Source organism: Hypanus sabinus, chromosome 17, assembly GCF_030144855.1.
Source record: "Hypanus sabinus isolate sHypSab1 chromosome 17, sHypSab1.hap1, whole genome shotgun sequence".
NCBI lineage: Eukaryota > Metazoa > Chordata > Chondrichthyes > Myliobatiformes > Dasyatidae > Hypanus > Hypanus sabinus.
Window position 1 is genome coordinate 54,207,805 of NC_082722.1, and position 23,445 is coordinate 54,231,249.

General features: G+C 39.6%; 1 protein-coding gene across 6 annotated transcripts in view; it reads left to right on the forward strand.

Annotated features, from left to right (window-relative positions):
• The window catches only part of wwp2 (WW domain containing E3 ubiquitin protein ligase 2), a 174,563-nt gene that overhangs the window by 80,253 nt on the left and 70,865 nt on the right, over positions 1–23,445 (forward strand). For 3 of the 6 annotated variants that reach the window (XM_059993114.1, XM_059993115.1, XM_059993113.1), the window contains exon 9: positions 9,193–9,246. The exons of 1 other annotated variant lie outside the window; for it this stretch is intronic. In XM_059993114.1, coding sequence (XP_059849097.1) covers positions 9,193–9,246 — 54 coding nt within the window. Of the gene's footprint in view, positions 1–8,640; positions 8,841–9,192; positions 9,247–23,445 lie in introns of those variants that run through there. 2 more of the 6 variants (XM_059993117.1, XM_059993118.1) reach the window with 2 other exon arrangements.

Consider the following 23,445-nt stretch of genomic DNA (forward strand, 5'->3'; position numbering starts at 1 on the left):
GCCTCAGGAGAATATGAAGTGAGGTCGTTGCAGGAGCAGCTGAGAACTACCGAGTTAAAGTGTTTTCTGGACACGTGCCAGGGCTGGCGAAGGTCGCAGCTCGTGAGAGACTGTCTCTACGGAATCAAGTTTGAAATGAAGATGGAGAGACTGGAGAAAGTGATCTGGAACCATTCGGAAGACTTACAAGTTGGAGAGAATGAAGAAAGTTGTCTGACTGAGGGTAATAGCAAACTGAGAGGTTGAGAGAGGAGTTGGTAGTGGGCCCAAGGTATCCCCAGTTGTGTCCGAGCCTGAAGGGTTTAGGTGAGGGGGTACGGAGGTCTCAGAAGGGTTAGGGAACTCCCAGATAGTTGGCCTAAGTAGCGCCTGAAAAACAGGGCGTGAGGGTTAGCTGTGTGCAGTGTGGGGCATGAGTGAGAGGTTGAGAGAGGAGTTGGTAGTGGGCCCAAGGTATCCCCAGTTGTGTCCGAGCCTGAAGGGTTTAGGTGAGGGGGTACGGAGGCCTCAGAAGGGTTAGGGAACTCCCAGATAGTTGGCCTAAGTAGCGCCTGAGGAACAGGGCGTGAGGGTTACTGTGTGGGGAGGAGATGTCACTGTTTGTGCTTGGGTTACGGTGTGTTGGCAGGAAAGGTGGCGAGTTATTTAGTAGTCATGAGGACATGACTTTTATTTGGTGGAGGAAGTGTGTAAAGGGGGTTTCTTTTTTTTCTTTGTTACTGTTGGGAAAGGGTTTCCTTTTGTTAACTAGCAGGAATGCTAATTTACTGATAACGAGAATGGTATTCCTTTGTAAACCAAATGGGGATTAATGTTCTTTCTTCTGAGTCTGTAAGCTTTTGTTGACGGGCTTTTGGGGAGATCGGCGCGAGGGGGTCGAGAGAGAAGACGCAATGCTCTAAACTGGGCGAGGATCGGACCCCAAATGGGGGTCCGAGGCCGGGAGATTCTCCGAGGAGGGGGGGGATGAAGCTAGATGTGCTTGGTTGACCACTCGGAGGGTCCTGAGCTGTTTGGAGAGTCGAGGAGTTCGGAGGGTCCTGAGCTGCGAGTCGAGGAGTTCGGAGGGGATTGAATGGTGGCCAGAAGACTTCAGTAATTGAGCTCCAACGGTTGTGCACGAAGTGGTTGGGACTTTGATAAGTTTGGCGCCTTTTCTTTAATTTTCTCTTCATATATACTGTATCGTTATTAATCACTTAGTTATAGTAACCTTTATAAATTGTACTCATTTAATCGCATATGGTGTACTGTCTGGTTTTGAGCGAGGCGGGGACATCACACAGCATCCACACCAGCTGATTACCCAGTTTGGCGGGGCCGAAGGCTGCTCCCCCTAGACAAGAACGAGCTGAGCGAGCCTGAGGCGACCCAGGGAGTTACAGATATGAGGATTCCTATTTAAAATGTTCCATTTCTGCATGTGGAATAATTACTATGGACTGGTTACATGATTATTCCTCCTCCCCCACCCCCAGGTTAACAATAGAATTTCCTGGTCCTTCTAGGCCAGGCAGAGGCAGATTAAAACCCTCAGTCTGGCATTGCTAGATAGGTGTGGAGGTTGGAGTTGACGATTGGTGAGTTGTTAAATTGGAAAGTTAAAGTCAAAGTGTGTCATGGAGAAAGCCTCTGTGTATTTGTGAATTTTTGTACGTTTGTTTTTTTTTGTTTATTTGTAGCTTTTTTTTCTTCACAACTTCTGGGCAGCTTTGGCACTTTCTCCACCTGGCACTGAATAAAACCCCTTGCACTGATGTGGTGGCTTACCATCTGTTTTGTTTTCAACTGGTGACCCTCTTTGGGAATGCTTATCCACACCTGATAGCGAGGTGTGACATTGAGTCACAAATAAACTAGACTGGACCATAATGGCAGTTTTCTTTTCCTGAAAGGCATGATTGAATAAGTTGTTTGTTTCTTCAGTTGCTGTAAAACACTTCACTTCATGTAAGATAGTGATAATAAACCTGATTCCTACAATTGCATTTTATAGTCACGAGTTTTTATGTTACTGTAATTTTAAACAGTTCCAACAGAAAGTTGAGATAATCTGGGTTTCAGGTTTTGGATTGGCTTGTTTATGACCTTATGAATTAAATTAGGATTATCAAAGGAAGTGTGGGTGATTAAAAATTTAAAAAGGCGATATTATGGAGGCATTTGAGTTCAATCTCCCATGGCTTCTCCAGTATTACTCTGAGGATTCATCTCTTAAGTCCACTGCCTGGTCACAGCTGACATGGGCTTGGAGAGCCCCTTCTTTTCATTGCATATCTTTGGAATGGAATTTTTTTCCTACCATTTTAGGTTAAAGTTTTAATGCTTGTAAGCCGCTTGATATGTTTGTTAAGTATGCTTTTAAAATATTAACCCTATTTTTAATAGATTTTACATAAATTTTAATACTGTTTAAAAAAACTCAGTTTTGATAGAACTCAATACACCACCCATAGCTTTGTCGTCTGTTAGGATCTTTTATGGGTGTCTGGGTATGCCACTCAGTTCAGTGAGGTATGGGATCTACTCACTGTCGAGACCTTGCTAAGTGACGATTGGTATGGGAAGGTACGTGAATAGGAATGGGCGGGGACTGTGGGTGGTGATTTGTGGTGACAAGCCAAGTTACCATAAAAACCGATTTTATTTTCTCAAACTGTTGAACAATTCATTCAGCAGGTCATGCAACATCTGTGGAGGCTGAAATTGATTTATTGTTCCATCATGACAGTAACTGTCAGAAGTACAGGGGTTCTCATGAAGTATAGTTAATTTGAAGCATTAATGCTGCTATAACTCTCCTCAGATTGCCTCCTGGGTATTCCCAGTACTTTCTGTTTTTATTGCCAAATTTGTTGGCATCTGCAGTTTTTTTTTGCATCAGTATGCACTGACCCTGATTGGATGGAGTTGTTCAGTGATGTTCTATTGGCTTGGCATTGGGGGCAACCAATTTGTTTATTTATTTATCTATCTATCTATTTATTTCTTTAGAGACAGTATGGAACAGGCCCTTCCGGCCCAGCGAACTGCAACACCCAATAACTTCCCCTATATAAAACTAGCTTAGTCACAGCACAGTTTACAAGGACCGATGTTTTCTGCTATATATTGATAACCAGGAGGCCTCATGTAAAATTTTGAAAAATAAAAAAATAAGGACCATGGTAACAAACCTCATGAGGGTGTAATTAGTGAGAGAGGAAAATAATACAGGGATTTGAGATGCCTTTTGGTAAGAAGAATGAAGAGAAGAAATGGGATCAACACACACAAAATGCTGGAAGAACTCAGCAGGCCAAGCAACATCTATGGAAAAAAGCACAGTCGCATTTTGGGCTGAGACGTCGACTGTGCTTTTTTCCGTAGATGCTGCTGGGCCTGCTGAGTTCCTCCTGCATATTGTGTGTGTTGCTCAGATTTCCAGTATCTGCAGATTTTCTCCTGTTTGTGAAGAGAGGAAAGGGTGCACTATTGGAGCAGGAATTTCTTGAGAGGTCTATACAAAACTTTGAAGGTGTTCAGACCTGTTAAGGAGGCTGTTAAAGAGCCACATGGATCCTAGGTCTTTAAATAGGAGCATAGTGTGCAACCTACTGTAAAAGTTCAGTAATAATGCCAAACATTTATGAAGCACGAGATGACTCCATCTCCAGGTATTTCTAATCGTTATATTTCAGGATGGATGTTATGGGCTGAGAAAGAGGCAGAGGAGGTTTTATAAAACAATACTACACATCTTGTTAGGTGTGCAACAGAAGTTAGTCTCCTCTTTGTGCAGTGTATAGAAGGGTTTAAGAAGATCTGATGGAATGGTAATTAAAATAAATTTGTATCCAGTGACAGAAGGTTTAGGATCAGAGGGAGACTAATTGGACGGCTCAAAGTAAATTTCATTATCAGAGTACGTACATGTCACCACATACAACCCTGAGATTCTTTTTCTGCGGACACACTTAGCAAATTTGTAGAACAGTAACTGTGAACATTAGGAACTGTTAATTGTAAACAACTGTACAAATACTGATATAAATAAATAGCAATAAATATTGAGCATGAGATACAATATAACATCCATCAATATAGCAATTTAAAGGATCCTTAAAAATGAGTGTAGATATCCCCTTTTGTTCAAGAGCCTGATGATTGAGAGGTAGTAACTGTCCTTGAACCTGGTGGTGCGACTCTTGAGGCACTTGTTCCTTCTACCTGATGGCAACGTGGACAGGGTGGTGAGGATCTTTGATGATGGATGCTGATTTTCCATGGCAACATTTCATGTAAATGTGCTTATTTGTTGGAAGGGTTTTTACCCGTGATGTACTAGGCTGAATCTGCTACCTTTTTTTAAAATTTTCTGCTCAAAGACATTGGTGTTCCCATACCAGGCCATAATGCAGTCAGTCAGCACACTTTCCACCACGCACCTATAGAAGTTTGCCAAAGTTTTTGATTGTATGCCAAACCTCCGCAGATTCCTGAGCTAGTAGGGCGTTGTCATGCTTTCTTTACAATAATATGCTCTGAGATAGTGACAAGCAGGAATTTAAAGTTATTGACCTTCTCCACCTCTGATCCTCCAATGAGCACTGGTTTCGCTCCCCTGCAGTCTAGGATCACTTCTTTTGTTTTATTGACATTGTGTGAAAGGTTGTTGTTATTACACCACTCAACCAAATTTTCAGTCTCCTTCCTGTATTCTGATTCATCTCCACCTTTGATACAGCCCACAACAGTGGTGTCATCAGCAAACTTGTATATGGTATTGGAGCAGTACTTAGTCACATTGTCATGGGTGTAAAGCGAGGAGATCAGGGGACTAAGTACACATCCATGTGCTGCTCCTGTTCTGATGGAGATTGTGGAAGAGATGTTTTTTGCCAATCTGAAGTGGCGGGGGTCTACAAGTGAGGAAATCCAAGATCCAATTGTACAAAGGGGTATCAAGGCCCAGATATTGGAGATTACTCATTAGTTTTGAGGGTATGATGGTGTATGATGAATGCATTACATCCTATTCTGTGCATTTTGTGTTAAGTATGTGTACATAACTATTCAGGTTGAGGTGTAACTGTGTAGAAATGGCATGAGTACTATTCAGAACTATGAAATAGTCAAAATTAAGTTGAATTCAGGAATCAATAAAGCTGTAACTGAGCTGTAATCGATAAAGAGTACCCTGATGCATGCATCTTTGCTGTTCAGGTTTTCCAGGGTTGTGTGAAGAGCCAACGAGATGGCATCTGTTGCAGGCCTGTTGCTTTGGTAGGCGAATTGGGACAGATCCCAGTCGCTATTCAGACAGGAGCTGATCTGCCTTTCAAAACTTTTCATCACGGCAGGTGTAAATGCCACTGGGCCATAGTCACTTAGACAGGTTACCACGCTCTTCTTGGGCACTGGTATGATTGAAGCCTGCTTGAAGCAGGTGGGTACCACACACTACTGGAACAAGAGGTTGAGGATATCTGTGAATACACCAGCTAGTTTGTCAGCACATCTTCAATACTCGGCCAGGTAGTGCGTCCAGACTGGATACTTTCCTTGAATTCACTCTCTTAAATGCAGCCTGCATGTCATCTTCAGATACTGAGACCAAAGGATCATCGGGAAACATAGGGGTGTGCGATGGTTCCTCCCTGTTCTGGTGGTCAAAGCGAGCGTAGAAGGCATTAAGCTCATTTAGAAATGAAGCACTGCTGTCCCCTATGTAAGAGGTTATGGCTTTCGAACTCTGCCATAGCTGTTGAGCATCCCTTGTTGGTTCCAGTCTAGTCTGGAGTCTCCACTTTGTCTGAGAGATGGCTTTCCAGAGATCATACCTGCACTGTTGTAGCATTCTTGATCTCTGGACTTGAATGTCTCTGATCTGGCTCTCAGCAGGTTCTGGATTTCATTGTTCATCCAGGGCTTCTGATTGGGGAAATCCCCTAAGTGATTTTGTGGGAACACACTCATCCACATCTGTAATGACCCTAGTGTAGTCATTCTGGTCCTCAGATGAGTTCTTGAAGACAGCCCTGCCAGTGACTCAAGGCAATCCTGTAACAGTTCCTCAGCCTTCTGTGACCACCTCTTAGTTGTCTTCATCTCTGGAGCCTTGCTGTTTAGGCTGTATCTGACAGCAGGTAGCAGGAGTACAGCCAAATGATCTGACTTGCCAAAGTGAGGTCTCAGAAAGGAATGATGAGCTTTCCTTATTGTAGTGTAGTGGGTTGGGATTTGGTGCAGTATCTGGCACTGGTTTATTTGGATCAAATGTTTTCCTTCCGTGAAGCATCATTTATCAATCTAGGAATGTTTAGTAGCTATTTACAAATCACTACTTCTACCTGTTGACCTTTGAACATTCTTGTATCCAAATGGTCTGATCCAATTGCATATTTCTGTGATAATTTAGATTGCTTTTAATGAAAAATTGTGTGATAACTTTGAATATGTTGAGATCGACCCGGTGACCAGTGGTGTGCCTCAGGGATCTGTTCTGGGACCCCTACTCATTGTGATTTTTATAAATGACCTGGATGAGGAAGTGGAGGTATGGGTTAATAAATTTGCTGATGGCACAAAGGTTGGGGGTGTTGTGGATAGTGTGGAGGGCTGCCAGAGGTTACAATGGGACATTGATAGGATGCAAAACTGGACTGAGAAGTGGCAGACGGAGTTTAACCCAGATAAGTGTGAGGTGGTTCATTTTGGTAGGTCAAATATGATGGCTATAGCTTTAATGGTAAGACTCTTGGCAGTGTGGAGGATCAGAGGGATCTTGGGGTCCGAGTCCACAGGACACTCAAAGCTGCTATGCAGATTGACCCTGTGATTAAGAAGACATACGGTGCACTGGCCTTCATCAATCGTGGAATTGAGTTTAAAAGCCGAGAGGTAATGTTGCAGCTATATAGGACCCTGGTCAGACCCCACTTGGAGTACTGTGCTCAATTCTGTTCGCTTTACTACAGGAAGAACATGGAAACCATAGAAAGGGTGCAGAGGAGATTTACAAGGATGTTGCCTGGATTGGGGATCGTGCCTTATCAGAATAGGTTGAGTGAACTCAGCCTTTTCTCCTTGGAGCGACGGAGGATGAGAGGTGACCTGATAGAGGTGTTCAAGATAATGAGAGTCATTGATCGTGTGGATAATCAGAGGCTTTTCCCCAGGGCTGAAATGGCTAGCATGAGTGGGCATAGTTTTAAGGTGCTTGGAAGTAGGTACAGAGGGGGTGTCAGGGGTAAGTTTTTTTAAATGCAGAGAATGGTGAGTGTATGGAATGGGCTGCCGGCGGTGGAGGCGGAAACGATAGGGTCTTTTAAGAGACTCCTGGATGGATGGCGGTGGAGCTTAGAAAAATAGAGGGCTATAGGTAAAGCCTAGGTAGTTCTAAGGTAGGGACATGTTCGGCACAGCTTTGTGGGCCAAAGGGCCTGTATTGTGCTGTAGGTTTTCTATGTTTCCATGAATTCAATATAGGTTTTTTCAAACTTTGGATTTTTAAGAGCTCTAGTTTTTGATTTTTTTTGGAATGAATGAGAAGCATGATTGTCAACTGATGACGAGGGAGGTTTACTTTTCATAATGTAGTATGATTATTCATTGAATTATTGTATTGCATTAACATTATCACAAAATGGTTTCTGTTTTCACTTGTATCTGTGTACTAAAATGAAACACCATCCAATTAAACATTAATTCTAAATCTTCAATATTATATAGTATTTCTGCCCAAGTCCATTTAGCAAAATGATACAATTTTAACTTTACGACCACGTGACACACTTAAGTTTTTGTAAGTAGATTTTTCAGTCATTCAAGTACTATGCCACCAAATGACTTGTTTTTTGATATAATGTTATAAAGGAACTGGACCATAGTTTTATTTATCTTCACTTTCACTGCTCATTTTAGCTCCAATTATGCATTAAATTTTATCTCAGTGAATTTTATTGCAAGTTATTTCAGTTATTGCATGAAAATTGTATATTTTGCTATTGAACAAACAGATCTCTGGTATCCTACAGATAACATTTTAAAAATGCATGGAAGGGCAAAATCATATATCAGAAAATACAATAAATATAAATACACACTTAGAAAGATTTGTCAAGTAATTTCTCATCAAGACTTGAAAGTTTAGGACAGGCCTTAGGAAAGTGAACAATCAAAGATTTTCCCTTTCCTTTGATGACAACTCAACAGAAAGTATAGGGAGACATTATTTGAGCAGGAATGTTATATTTACTTACTTTCACGTTAAGGCTTTTATTGTAACATGGGATGTTATTGCTTCATAATGTAAAAATGAGAATGTTAAACAAATTAAATAAAAATTGATAAAAAGAAATAAAATGGAGATATACAAATAGGATTACCAAGGAAAGAGTAGTCCTAATAGAGACCAGAACCATGTGTGCATGGGTAGAAGATACAGTTCTAAGAAAAGGTTTGTGAACCCATTGCAATTACCTGGTTTTCTGCATTAATTGCTCATAAAATGTGATCTGATCTTCATCTAAGTCACACTAATAGTCAAACACAGTCTGCCTCAACTAATAACACACAAACAATTGTACTTTTCATGTCTTTATTGAACACATTGTTTAATCATTCATAGTCCAGGCTGGACTATGTGAACCCTTGTATTTAATAATTGCTAGAACCTCCTTTAGCAGCAATAACCTTCACCAAATGTATCCTGTAGCTGTTGGTCAGACTTTCAGAACAGTGTGAAGGAATTTTAGACCATTGCTCCATACAAAGCAGTTTCAGTTCATCAATATTTCTGGGATACCTTGCATGAACAGCCCTCTTCAGGTCCTGCACAGCATCTCTATTGGGTTAAGGTTAGATTCAGACTTGGCTATTCCAAAACACAAATCTTCTTTTTTTAAAGCCATTCTGTTGTTGATTTTCTCTCGTCTTTTGGATCATTGTCTTATTGCATCATCCAACTTCTATTAAGCTTCAGGTGACGGACCGCTACCCTGACATTCTCCTGTAAAATGTCTTGATTCAATTTTGAATTCTTTGTTCTCTCAATAACTGCAAGCAAAGCAGCCACAAACTGTGATGTTCCTTCCACTAAGCTTCACAGTTTGGATGAGGTTGTGGTGTTGGTCTGCAGTTCTGTTTTTCTTAGGAACATAGCAGTGTGCATTTGCCAAAATGTTCAACTTCTGTCTCATCTGTCCACAGTACCTTATCTCAGAAGTGTTGTGGAACATCCAGATGGTCTTTTGCAAACTTGAGGTATGCAGTACTTTTTTTTTGTAGAGCAGTGGCTTCTTCTGTGTTGTCCTTCCACGAATACCATTCTTGTTCAGTGCTTTTTTTATAGTGGACTCATGAACAGAGACTAGCAAATTCCAGAGATTTCTGCAGGTCTTTTGCTGTTACCCTTGAGTTCTTTTTCACCTCCTTCAGCATTGCATTTTGTGCTTTTGGTGTGTCCTTAGCAGGACACCCACTCCAAGGGAGAGTAGCAACAGTACTGAATTTCCTTCATTTGTCGACAGTTTCTCTTACTGTGGACTACTGAACATTTAAGTCTTTGGAAATGCTTTTGTAGCCTTTTACAGTTTCATGCATCTCTACAGTTCTGCTTCAGAGGTCCTCTGAAAGTTGTTTGGATTGAGACATGGTGCACATAAACAGATCTTTCTTGAAAAGAGCAAGGTCTGGGAGGAACCTTGTGACTTTTTTTAACGGGCAGAGCACTCTACAACCCACCACTCCAATCTCATCTCATTGGTTGGAACACCTGACTCCAAGTAGCTTTTATAGAAGGCATTACCCCGGAGGTTCACATACTTTTTTGATCCTGCACTGTGATTGTTTAAATGGTGCACTCAGTATTGACGAGAAGAAGTACAGTTGTTTGTTATTAGTTTAGGCAGCTTATGTTTGTCTGTTATTGTGATGAAGAACAGCCACATTTTATGGGTAATTAATGGAGAAGACCAGGTAATTGCAAAGGGTTCACAAACTTTTTCTTGCAACTGTATATATAGTTCAACTTTAAATACTTTTCATCTATCTTAACAGAACACAGAAATCAACATAAAGGAGAAATTATAGAAAATGATAGGGAGTGATCGCATTAAGAGCTGTCAAGTTATCAGACTACTAACCTGGAGATTCAAAGACATAAGTTTATGGCCTGCCATGGCAGCTGAAAAGTTTTATATTAGTAAATAATCCAAGACTAAAGCCAGCAGATTAATATAAACTACAATCTGATTCATTGATGTCCTTTACAGTTATAGAATTGTACAAAGCTGTTACAGGTCCTTTTGGCCATGTTAATGCTGGCCTTTTTACCCCATTTACACAAATCCCAGTTGCTCATTTTAGAGATTATCCAAGTGCCTAAATGTTTCTTAAAGATTTGTGATTGTATCTGACTCCACCATCTTCTCTTGCAGCGAAGTTCTGTCTTATATTCCTGATATAAAGAATCTTTCCCCTGAAATTTCTTAAGGATCATCTCTCACCTTCAACCTCTGGCTTTTTTTAAATTAATTTTTTAATACATTTTACAAATTAAAAAACCCCAAATCACAATGAGGAACATTAATACAGTGCAAAATTAAGCATACAATGACAATATGATACAAAGAAAGCGAATTTTTTAAAAAAAGCACCTAAATTGAAGACAAGTAAACTTAGTATCCTCCCCAAGCCCCACAACACAAAAAAAAACTCCAGACCAACCACAACACAATATGGAGAATATAAATCAGGACAATCAAACTCCCAGACTGTGAATACACTTAGCAACAGAGGATAATAATGCCTACTACCAGAAAAAAAAGGGAGCTGAAAGCAAGGGACCGAAAGGAAAAAAAACCCTAGTCAAGAGGAAGATTATGAAAGTACTCGATAAAAGGTCCCCAGATCTTATGGAACTTTAGGTCCGAATTAAGAACTGAATAATGAATTTTCTCGAGGTCCAAGCAGGCCATAATGTCGTTAAGCCATTGAGCCTGAGTGGGCGGGGCAACATCTCTCCATCTGAGGAGGATCAAGCATCTAGCCAGGAGAGAGGCAAAGGATAATATTCGGCATTTGGTCGGACTCAGACGTAAATCTGTTTCGCCCCAGAAACCGAACAAAGCAATTAAGGGGTTTGGTTCTCGGTGCTGATTCAGAATATACAATAGCATAGTGAAGACATCTTTCCAAAATTTCTCCAAGCTAGGACAGAACCAGTACATATGAATGAGAGAGGCCTCGCCCCTCTTGCATTTATCACAGAGCGGACTAATGTCAGGGTAGAATCAAGATAGTTTAGATTTAGACAGATGGGCTCTATGAACAATCTTAAACTGTAAAAGGCAGTGGCGAGCACAAAGAGAGGTTGAGTTAATCGATTTGAGAATCGAGTCCCAGCTCTCATCAGATAAGGAGGTATTTAAATCCTGCTCCCATGCCATTTTAATTTTATCCACAGGGGCCCGTCGTAAGGCTGCTAATTTATCTCGAATAATTGATATTAAACAACCTCTGGCTTTTGAGACATCCACCATTGGGAAAGGTTTTGGTTATTTCCCCAATCTATGCCTCTCACAATTTTATATACTTCCATTGAGTCACCCCTCAGCTTCCATCACTGCAGGGGAAGCAAACCTAGCCGATCCAATCCCTCCTCATAACTAATATCTTCCAATCCAGGTGATATCCTGATGAATCTCCTCTCACTCTCTCCAGTACAACCATATTTTCCAGGAATGTGATGACCAGAATTTCACATAATACTCCAAGTGTGTTCTAACTGGTGTCTTGTAAAGTTGCAGCCTAGGGCCTCAGCTTTTTATATTCTATGCCCCATCGAATGAAGATATATGCATGACATATTGCTGTGTTCACTACCACAAGTAAATCTGCCTAGTCTGGTCTAAATGTGGCTCTGATCCACAGTGTTGATTCTTAATTGCCCTTCGAGACAGCCTAGCAAACAGCTTAATTGGACCAAAACTGCTATATTAAAACAGAGAATGGATGAAACCAGATTGATCTGGACCTGGCAAATCTCTCCAAGCTTGGACCTTTGCAGAATACCGCTTATGAACAGCTGTGGATTGGTGTATAAATTAGTGCTGTCCCACAAACTAAGGATCAGAATAACTGACATACTGAAAAAATCATGCCTTAAATAATGCCGACTCTCACAACATTTAAGATATAAACAGGTGAATTATATGATGGTTGGCATGGGTTAGGTGGGCTGAAGGGTTTGTTTCTATGCTATTAATCCATGATTCTTATAACAGTCCAAATGTGCATCAGATGCTCGTGTCAGAGGTGTAATAAGTTTGCCTGTCTTGATATTAAGGTGACATTTGATTGAGTGTTGCTTCAAAAGGCAGTCACATGGTGGTTAGTGTGACACTATTACAGTTCAGCGCCTCGGAGTTCAGAGTTCTATTTAGACCTCCTCTGTAAGGAGACTGTAGGTCCACCTGTGAATTGTGTGGGTTTTGTCTGGGTGCCATGGTTTCCTCCCACAGAACAAAGGCATTCAAGTCAGTAGGTTAATTGGTCATTGTAAATTATCCCGTGATTAGGCTGAGGTTAAATGGGGGTCGCTGGGCGGCATGGCTCAAAGGGCCAATTCCACACAGTATCTCAATAAATAAATAAACATTAAAATTAAAAAGAACCAGGAAAATAAATGCTGCTCAGGTCCATGGAAGGTGGTAATGTGCTCAAAGGATAACAGGAATGTTGCACACAATGAGGCCCCCAAAGGATTCAGCACTGCCCCCTGCTTTTAACGATCCGGACATAAATGTAAAAGCTGCTTTAAAAAGTTTACCAATAACAAAATGAAAAATCTGATTGATTTTAAGGAAAAAGGTTGCTTGCTACAAGTGGATATTATTGGGAGTTGAGCAAGTCAGTGTCAAAGGGTATTCAATCTGGGAAGCTGATTTTTTTTGCCTTGAATCCATGTCCATCTCAGTTCCTCCTCTGTTGCCAAGTGGTGCAGATCCGAAAAGTAAATTGCATCATGATGTAACTGGCCACTGCTTTTTCGGAAAGTATTGATATTGTTTCCACAGACTTGGAAAGTTGGGGGCTATGTTAATGTTAATGTTGTAATTTTCCCATCTGATACTTGAAATGCCACACGGGACATTGTCTACAATACCCTTATCAGGCTGATTTTGCACAATTATTAGGGTAGAGTGGAGTTTTTAGGCACCATTTGTGAGATGATTTAATTCTAATTTTTTTTTAACTGATTTTGCTTGGGAATTGCGATTTCTTTGAAAAGGAAAGCACAACTAATGCTATCCACTCAGTAAAAATGATACTTGTGTAAGTGAAGGTTTTTAAGAAACTCATTGCAGAGTTAGAGTTATGTTGAGCTCAAAAGGGAGCTTGTAGTTTCTGTCAGTCAGGAAATTCTAAATTATTACAACACAGAACTGTTTATTTTATTATGAAACCAATACTCTAAATCCAGAGCAGAGCTCATACACGTTACTGTTGTTTAAAAATCAGTGTTCCTTTATGTAGTGTATGTATGTGAGAGTTACTGTTTCTCAGGTTGTCGACTTCCTGTCTGACACTGGAAACCTCTGTTTTTATAATTAGTCTGAGAAGGATCTCTGGTTACCTGTGGAACTGATGCTCCCTTTGCCATTAGAAAACCTCAAATGAAATTTTATTGCCTTTGCTCCAAATTCCTACTCTTCCCTTATCTTCATTTCATGGGAGAGGCTGTATGCTTATCTTGTCAGCTTATGGTGTCAGTCCTACATTTGTTAGCCCTTCATACTATCCTGTTTCCTATAAGGTATCTGATCTGTTCTTCTAATTTCAACATCTGTATCACATAAGTTCCAACGATGCTGCCTTCTATATCAGTGCTTCCAGTATATTTTCCACTTTTCCTTTACTATTGATTTGCCTGCTCCCTCAACTGTTCCATTTCCCAGTAGACTGTTGAAGAAAGGGGGCGGAGCACCAGGGGAGGTAATGAGCAGGTAAGGAGATATTCTATTTCCCATATATTTATTCTTACTACCTCTCACCATTCCAGAACCAGAATAAAATTTCCCCTTTGCTTGAGTTTCTGCTCCACTAATCCTTATTCGGCATAATGCCATCACCAGATGTACAATACACAATAGACTCGACATTGACTTTGAGCTGTGGTGAAAGCTTTTCAACCTAATACTTTGGCTCTGCCTCTTTCTCAGTCGATACTGTCAGCACTGATTTGGAATTTCAGTATTTTATGTTTTTATTTTGGATTTTCCAACTTGATTTTGTCTCTGTGGTACTATTTTGTGTATCTCCTCACGAGTACTTCATCGTTCAATCACTCTTTAATTCTACATACATACATACATATGAATTAGGACAAGTATATATTAGCTTAGTAATTTCTGCATTGCTAAGGTAGCCTGACACTATTTTCCTGCTTGTTTAGTGTTTAACTGCATCCCCTGTATCACAAATTGTTTGCCTGTGCTCATATATGCATTGCTGAAGGTTTGAGAGAATAACATTGATTGCCTTTTTGTCTCTGCAGTTCATGAGAAATCCTAGATTCCCTGTTTCATAGAGCATAGAATAGCACAGCACAAGACAGGCTCTTTGGCCCACAGTGTGCCAAGCTAATTGAGCTGATGATGCCAAATTACGCTAATCCCTTATGTAATGCTCCATACCCTTCCATTCACTGGCATAGTTATGTACCTCTCTAAGAGCCTCTTAAATGCCTCTGTCATTCCTGTCTCAACCACCACCTCTGCCAGTGCTTTCTTGGCAACCACCAATCTTTATTTAAAAAAAAAACTTGCCTCACAAATCCCCTTTGGACTTTGCCCTCTCATATTGAAGGCATGCTCCTTAGTATTAAACATTTCAACCCTTGGGATAAAGATGCTGGCTGTCTGTTTGTGCTTCTGATAGTTTTTAAAACTTCGATTAAGTCTCCCCTCAGCCTCTACGGCTCCAACCGCTTCTCATAGCATATGCTGTCCAATCTAGGCGGCATCATGATAGGCTTCTTCTGCACCTTCTCCAAAGCTTCCAATTCCTTCCTATAATGGGACAACCATAAATGAATGCAATATTCCACATGTGGCCTAACCAGAATTTTATAAGGCAGCAACATAACTTTTTGACTCTTGAACTCAATGTTTTGACTAATAAAGGTAATCATACTTGCTTCTTCTTTACCACCCCATTTACTTGTCTGCCTTTGCACTTGATCCAGATCCCTCTCTACCCCAGTGCTGTAAAAACTGAAGTTATACATATTTACAATAGTGAACCCTAATTTAGTATCCAGATGTTGTTGCCCTGTGATAATTCAGACAGACTTTTGTTCATTCATCACCTGACCGTGTTCAACATTTCTCCACCATTTTGTCAATTTTAATTGTGTTCATATCCTCCTAAGCCCTCTTCAGTTCCTCCCAACCTTGTAACCTTCCTAATTCCAACACTTTCCAAGAGCTCCCTGTTATTCTTACTTATTTAACCCACCTTTGGTAAGCATAGCCGCAATTTTTAAGGTCTTAATCTCTGGAACTCTAGCTTTGCTCTCCCCATAGTCTATCACATATTGATTGTTGGCCATCTTATGCAAGTTATTTTTTGCAGACTCCCTTGGCCTAGTAATGATTACTGCCAATTTATGTAAAGTACCCTTCTCTCTGCAAAGGAAGCTGAAGAAATTTAAGTCTTTGATGTTTAAGTAATTCTTTAATGACATTTAGATAATAGGCAATGACCAATTATTCCACCAGCTTTGTGTTTTCACTATATTTGGTTATTAATAGGTGTGTCAAGATCACTGGCAAAGCTAGATAAGGAGACCTTAGTGGTAGAACATGTCTCTTGAGTTAGAAGATTGAAAATTCCCAGTCACAGTGCAGTGGTATGAATTCAAAATCTTAGTTGATAATTGAGCACATTTCTGAGGTTGTGAAAAGTGCTTTATAAAGATATTTATTTACAACACATCCATTTTAGCAGCATGGCTCCTGTACTTTTTGAAGTTCTTTCTTTCAGCGTTAAATAAATCCAACTGCAATAGAAAACAGGATCTCTTTATATCCCCAGTATATGTAAATTAATGGGAGCATTATTTAAAATGTTTTATTGGCTCAGTGGAACTTTAGATATTACTGATGTTTAGAATGATGTTGTACTGTGTATATGTTCTTTATTTCTATTTTCCCTTTTCACATCTGTTCCTTGAGAATTCATGGCGTACATCAAAGAAAACTGCAAGGATAAAAGGCTGAATGTGTTTATATTTGGGCATTGAAATTGGTTTTTATTGTCTCAGTTCAAATTACTGAATTTGGAATTATGTAGGTCTATCGTTTATTGAAAATATTCACATCAGAAAGTGGAAGTTGACATTTTGAAGTTGTTTTGTGGCTGCCTGTAAGTAAATAAATCTAATTATTATATATACATTATTTGATAATAAAGGCACTTTGAATCTTTGAATCTTGAGTCTCTTATGCACTGGCAGTACTAACAGCATTATTAGTAGTAATAGCTAAGAATAAGTAATTGCTTAAAAGTTAGAAATTAACAGAAAGTGCAATGAGCTTGAATGTTCAAGTGAATTATTTGCACCGTTTGATGGATTCCACAACATTACTTGAAAGACCATTTGACTTGGAGAGTTTAATGAGAAGAATTTGAAACTGAAGTCATTCAATATTTTTTTAACTGGTAAAAAAAATTCATTCGATTTCTGCTTCAAAGATTGGAAAACAGTCCTCATATATTCTAGCAGGATTACTTAAATCTTTCTTCCTCTTTCTGCAGTATTCTCGTGCTCTTGTATACTTTTTTTTGCTGTACTTTTAGATGGTTGTCTGTCCCGATAATGACTAGCCAGTATGATTCGCAGACTTGTCTAGGTTTTTGACCAATGTGCCAGCATATTTACTGAGCTAATGATCTGAAGAGGCAATGGACAGATGGATAAGCCATTCTTACTGTCCTCTCCTACACGTTTGTTTCTTTTATACGGGAAAATCATAATCTATTCGGGATAGTCAGCCTGTCTTTGTGCAGGGCAGCTTGTGTCTTAATCATTTGATTGAGGTTTTTGAGTTGGTGATGAAAGTGATAGGCGATGGTAGAACTGTAGATATTGCCTGCATGGATTTTTGTAAGGCATTTCATAGGGCCCTTCATGGGATGTTCATCAAAAGATTAAGATGCATGGTGAATTGCCTGTTTGAATTTAAAATTGGCTTGTCAATCGACGATAGGGGATAGTGGTCGATGGGACTAATTCTGGCTGAAGTTCTATGTTATGCATATAGTGTTATGCATATATTTTATATGATCTGGATGAAAATGTGGATGGTAGGTGAGAAGCAGGTGCTGTGAGTAGCATAGCAGACTGGCAAAAGCTACAATGAGATGTAGATCAGTTACAGATTTCAAAGATCAAAGTAAATTTTTTATCAAAGTACATGCATGTCACCATATAAACCCATCAGGCTTATTTTCTTGCAGGCATTCACAGTGAACTCAAAGAAACATAATAAAATCAATGAAGGACTGCACAGAACAACAAGGGCAACCAGTGTGCAAAAGACAACAAACTGTGCAAATATAAAAAGAAAACAAAGAAAAAAAATAATAAATTAAGCAATAAATATTGAGAATTTGGCTGAGAAATGGCAAATAGAGTTTAATGTGATCAAATATGAAGTGTTGTGCTTGTGTATTGAAGGTAAAGAGACAAAACGCTGTAAATGGCAAGACCCATAACAGCGTAGATAGATATGTAGAGGGATCTTGGGGTCCAAATCCATAGCTCTCTGAAAGTGGTTACACAGATTGATAGAGTTGTAAAAGAGGCATATATGGCTACTTATCTTTTTAATCGTGGAATTGAATTCAAGAGTTTGGAAGTTAATTTTGCAGGCTTATCACGCTCTAGTTTGGCCACAACTGGAAAATTGCATTCTATGCTGGTTGCCCATTTTACAGAGGATGTGGAAATTTTTGAAAGGGTGCAGGGGAGTTTTCACAGGATGCTGATTGCATTAGAGAATTTGCTGTGAGGGGAGGTTGAACTAACTTGGGTTGTTTTCTCTGGAGTGGCAGCAGCTGGGGGGAGATTTCATAGAGGTTTAAAAAATTATGAAAGGCATGGAAGAAACGGCCAGTATCTTTTTTTTCCCCGGGATTGAAATGTCTAAACCAGAGGGCATGCATTTAAGGTGAGAGGCGGTGATGGTGCCTAGAATGCATTGCCTGGGCTGGCAGAGATGAAGAAGGTGTACAAGAGACTTAAATTAATGTGTAGGAGATGAAAGAATATGGTCACTCTATATACTGAAGGGATCGGGTTAGTTGGACATTTGATTATTAACTTAATTAATACAGCGCAACTTCATGGGTTGAAAGGCCTGTTCCTGTGTTGTGCTGTTCAATGTTATATAATTGTGACTTATGCATTAACTGTTATTATGACTAAACAAATATGGTTGGTCTTCTGAATTTGATTTATTCAAAGTTGTCTTGAGACTGCAGCAGTGTATGTAACCAAATCTCTTTGTCAACCATTGAAAATCATTTAAACTCATGTCACATAACTGTCATCTTGCACTTTAAATCTGGACTCCCATCAGTAATGCTACATAGTTAAATGACAGATTCTATTGCCAAATTAAGATGTTTTATTTTCCCTAAGATTTCCCATGGTAACTAAAGTGCTGCCAATGTAATTAGTAGTATGTTTTTTTCATACTGCGAATTAATTGGCAGCACTTTAGTTACCATGGGAACCTTTGGTAGTAGTATGTTACACTTCTACCCCCATCAAGGAGGCCTCAAAGCTCTCTGTTTCTTTCATGACAAAAGTACTAACCAATGCCCCTCCATCACCACTCTCTTCCTGGCAGAACTGGTCCCCCCCCGAGCAGTTTTTCCTTTGGCTTCTCCTGCTTTCTCCAAACTCAAGGGGTAGCAATGAGCACCAACATGGGCCCGAGCTATGATTGCCTGTTCAAAGCCTTCCCAGTTATACTTCCCAACTCTTTTTCCACTACATTGTTGAAAGGCATGGACAGAGTGGATGTGGCAAAGTTGTTTCCCATGGTGGGGGAGTCTAGTACGAGAGGACATGACTTGAGGATTGCAGGGCGCCCATTCAGAACAGAGATGCGAAAATATTTTTTAGCCAGAGGGTGGTGAATCTATGGAATTTGTTGCCACCGGCAGCAGTGGAGGCTAAGTCATTGGGAGTATTTAAGGCAGAGACTGATAGGTATCTGCGTAGTCAGGGCATCAAAGGTTATGGTGAGAAGGCGGGGGAATGGGGCTAAAGGGGAGATTGGATCAGCTCATGATGAAATGGCGGAGCAGACTCGATGGGCCGAATGGCTGACTTCTGTTCCTTTGTCTTATTGTCTACATTGATAACTGCATTGGTGTTGCTTCATGCACCTGTGCCAAGCTTGTCAATTTTATCAACTTTGCCTCTAACTTCCACCCTGCCCTTAATTTCTCTTGGTCCATCTCTGACATATTCTTCCCCTTTCTCGATCTCCCTGTCTTCATCTCTGGGGCAAGCTGTCAACCGACATCTTTATGGTTGTCTTGACTATACCTCCTCCCAACCTGTCTCCTGTAAAAATGCAGTTTCTCAGTTTCTTTGCCTCCACTGCATCTGTTCCCAAGATACGGTCATCTGTTCCTTCTTTAACAAACAGGTTTTCCCTCCCTCCACTACAGAGGCTGCCCTCACTCCTCCATTTCCCATACTTCCCAATGGCCAAAAATTTTAATTCCGATTCCCTTTCTGAGGTATTGGTTCATGGCCTCCTCTTGTGTCAGGATGATGTTGTACCTCTTCTCACCTGCCCATCACTTCCTACACTTTCTCCTCTGGTCCACTTTCCTCTCTTATTTGATTCCTTCTTTCCAGCCCTTGATGTTTCCCACCCACCTGGCTTCACCTATCAACTTCCAGATAGCCTCATACCCATCCCCCCACCCTTTTATTCAGCTATCTATTCATTTCCATAGATGCTGCATTCCTTCAGCATTTTGTACATGTTGCTTTGGATTGCCAGCATCTGCAAGACTTTCTCATGTTATGTTTTTGTAAGTTGTATTAGTGAAATTAAAACACATTTTGGTATAGGCTATCAATCCATGTATAAATGAATCATTTTTCTGATGTTCCTCACTAAAATGAACTATTTGAGCTAATGATCTTTAGTGACAAGCTACAAACTTTTCAGCAACACAATGTAACCTTTTCACACAATGCAACCTTAGTTTTGGAACTTTTTGCAAGCTAGCATTCAGTATCTATAAAGCAAAGTAAACTATTACAGATGTTCAAAATCTGAAATAAATGAAAATACTACTCAGTAATTATTTCATATCAGAAAAGAGGAGTTCTGATTGGAGGAGATGAACCTAATATGTTAATTTTCTTTCTCACAACTCAGTTGCTGCCTGACCTGCTGAATATTTCCAACATTTTTGCCTGTATTTCATTAAAAGTAGCTCATTTTCACAACTGTTTGGAATTTGGGACATGATATTAATGAAGTTTCTGAAAAAAAATATTAGTTCAGTTTATTATGGGCAAATTTATTATTTTGTATGTCTTAAACCATATCAAATGAATTTTATCAACCCAGAAATATGTATATAATAAGCAGTGTTTGGTGTGCTCGGAATTTGGATTGATGTACAGTAGTCCTTTATGCTCACAGACAAGGAAGTTTTCAGTTCCATGCATGGTACCATTAACAAACTGTTAGTGTTAGAAAGCTGGTTTTCAAGCAAGAAGCCTTTCAGTGAGGGATTTCCAGTCTGGAATACATTTTTACCTCAAATTTGGTAATCTTAAAATGAATCAACATGTGGTTTATATTATTAATGCTTTAAATAAAGTGAGTTAATATATTTAGCAAATTAGTGATAGAATTTTAAAGGGATACATAGTGTTTGTTTTGATTGAACCAAGAGGTTGTAACAGGATAGTGAAAACTCAAGGATGCAACACCAAAGGAGAAGATAAAGCCTGCATTTCTTTTGTGCTCTTTGTGCTCCAATGTATACCCAATGAAGTTTTTTTTCTAAATGTAGTATCTATTGCCTTGTAGGAAGTGTGGCAGTAAATTAGGATAAAGCAAGCTCCCACAAACAGCAGTCATCAAGGATAACTCCCTTGTTCTTTCTGGGAAAAAAAGCACTTGAGATCTTTTCTATTGATTCAAGAGAGAAGACAAGAGACTGAGGTTCTGAATGCCTTATCAAATGCTTTGTCATTTTCTTCAGTATAGGCCAGAGATTCCTAAAAGGCTTTGAAACATTTCCTCTGTCTTCCTAATCTCATGCTTGGAAGGTGTTTTGCAACATGGACATGTTGTCAGATGAATTTTGTGTGTGTGTTATGCACATTCTCTCAAATATGTCTGTGAATGAATCAACAATGACTTGCAGATTCTGAAAGCTCTGCACACTGGAGCTTGTTGAATGAAGTTGGAATGATCTTGGATTTGCAGTAGAAGAAATGAAGATTAGGCAGTCACTTCATCGTGTGGATTAGCTCATCTCCAGCTGGAAGTTGTAGAATTTGAGGTGCAATGGACTGCAGAGATGATGTGGTGTGCACTAGGATTGGTAGATATTAGTTGGAATTATAGTTTGCGTTCCATCGTGTAGCAGGTGTAGAATGGAGATGATTTTCTGAGAACATCCAAATTCACAGTTCCTATGAGCTGACAGAATCAACAGCTCTTGTGAGACGTGAGAAAAAAAAATTGGAGGATGTTAGAGAAATTCTTATTTAAAACATCTTGAGTGATGATTGGAGATATTTGTGCTAACCCATTATTGTAGTGAAGACCATTGATTCTTTTTAGGGAGGTAGATAGGGAAATTGAAATTTCAGTCCAAAATAGTCAATTTTGATCTTGTTTAGTACTGCAGTTTGGAAGACTGTAAATTATTCCACTTTGCTATAGACTAAATAAATTCTTGAGTCCAATAAAAGAACTTAATTGCAAAGATTTTTAATGCAAATTAGAATTTGGCATTTCTTGGAATCAGAGGATATATTGTGTGATTGTTCATGTTTTATACTTGAGAGACAATAGACAATAGGTGCTGGAGTAGGCCATTCAGCCCTTCTAGCCAGCACTGCCATTCACTGTGATCATGGCTGATCATCCACAATCAGTACCCCGTCCCTGCCTTCTCCCCATATCCCTTCACTCCGCTATCTTTAAGATAGCGTTTAAGCGTTTAAGTTTATCTTTAAGCTTCCAGAGAATTGGCCTCCACTGCCTTCTAAGGCAGAGCATTCCACAGATTCACAACTCTCTGAATGAAGAAGATTTTCCTCAACTCCGTTCTAAATGTCCTACCCCTTATTCTTAAACTGTGTCCTCTGGTTCTGGACTCCCCCAACATTGGGGACATGTTTCCTGTCTCTAGCATGTCCAATCCCTTAATAATCTTATATGTTTCAATCAGATCCCCTCTCATCCTTCTAAATTCCAGTGTATACAAGCCCAGTTGCTCCAATCTTTTAATATGACAGTCCCACCATCCCAGGGATTAACCTCGTGAATCTACACTGCACTCCCTCAATAGCAAGAATATCCTTCCTCAAATTTGGAGACCAAAACTGCACACAATACTCCAGGTGTGGTCTCACCAGGACCCTGTACAACTGCAGAAGGACCTCTTTGCTCCTATACTCAACTCCCCCTGTTAAGAAGGCTAACATACCATTAGCTTTCTTCACTGCATGCTTACTTTCAGTGACTGATGAACAAGGACGCCTAGAGTAAATATTTTACACAATCTATGCACAATATTGGCATTTATTTAACAACTAACATAATGTGATTGACAAACTATATATAGATTAAGAATATCTTTTAGTTCATTATTATGTAAAAACAAATGGATTTTAGTTGGAGCACTTTGGAGAAAATTTAACAAGATTCAAAAATGATTGCTGAAATATTCAACAAGATGCATTTTCTTTAGTCAGCTGCACAATTTACTCAAACTTATCAGGTTGATTTTAATTAGTTTACAATTTAGGTTTAAGTCTAGAAATAAAATGGATGCTGAATAAGTATGGTTGATATATCGCACAAAGGAAACTTTTCACGAAAGGAGGCAGTTTACAACTTTTACACACAAGATTCTACAGATGCTGGAAACTACAGGAACTTGGCAAGTTGAGTAGCAGCTTACAACTTCGTGAAATGTATAATGGCCTTCATTTTTAGGTTAAACTACAATAAGTAGACTGGAACAGTTCATTTATACAGAAGAATGTTAAGTGGGGCATGATAGAGGAATCTTAACTTATGAGGTGTATAGATAGGGTGGGCTGCAGTAAACTTTTCCACACATTAGTGGTATAAGGAACCAGAGGACATTGATTTAGGGTAGGAGGGAAGA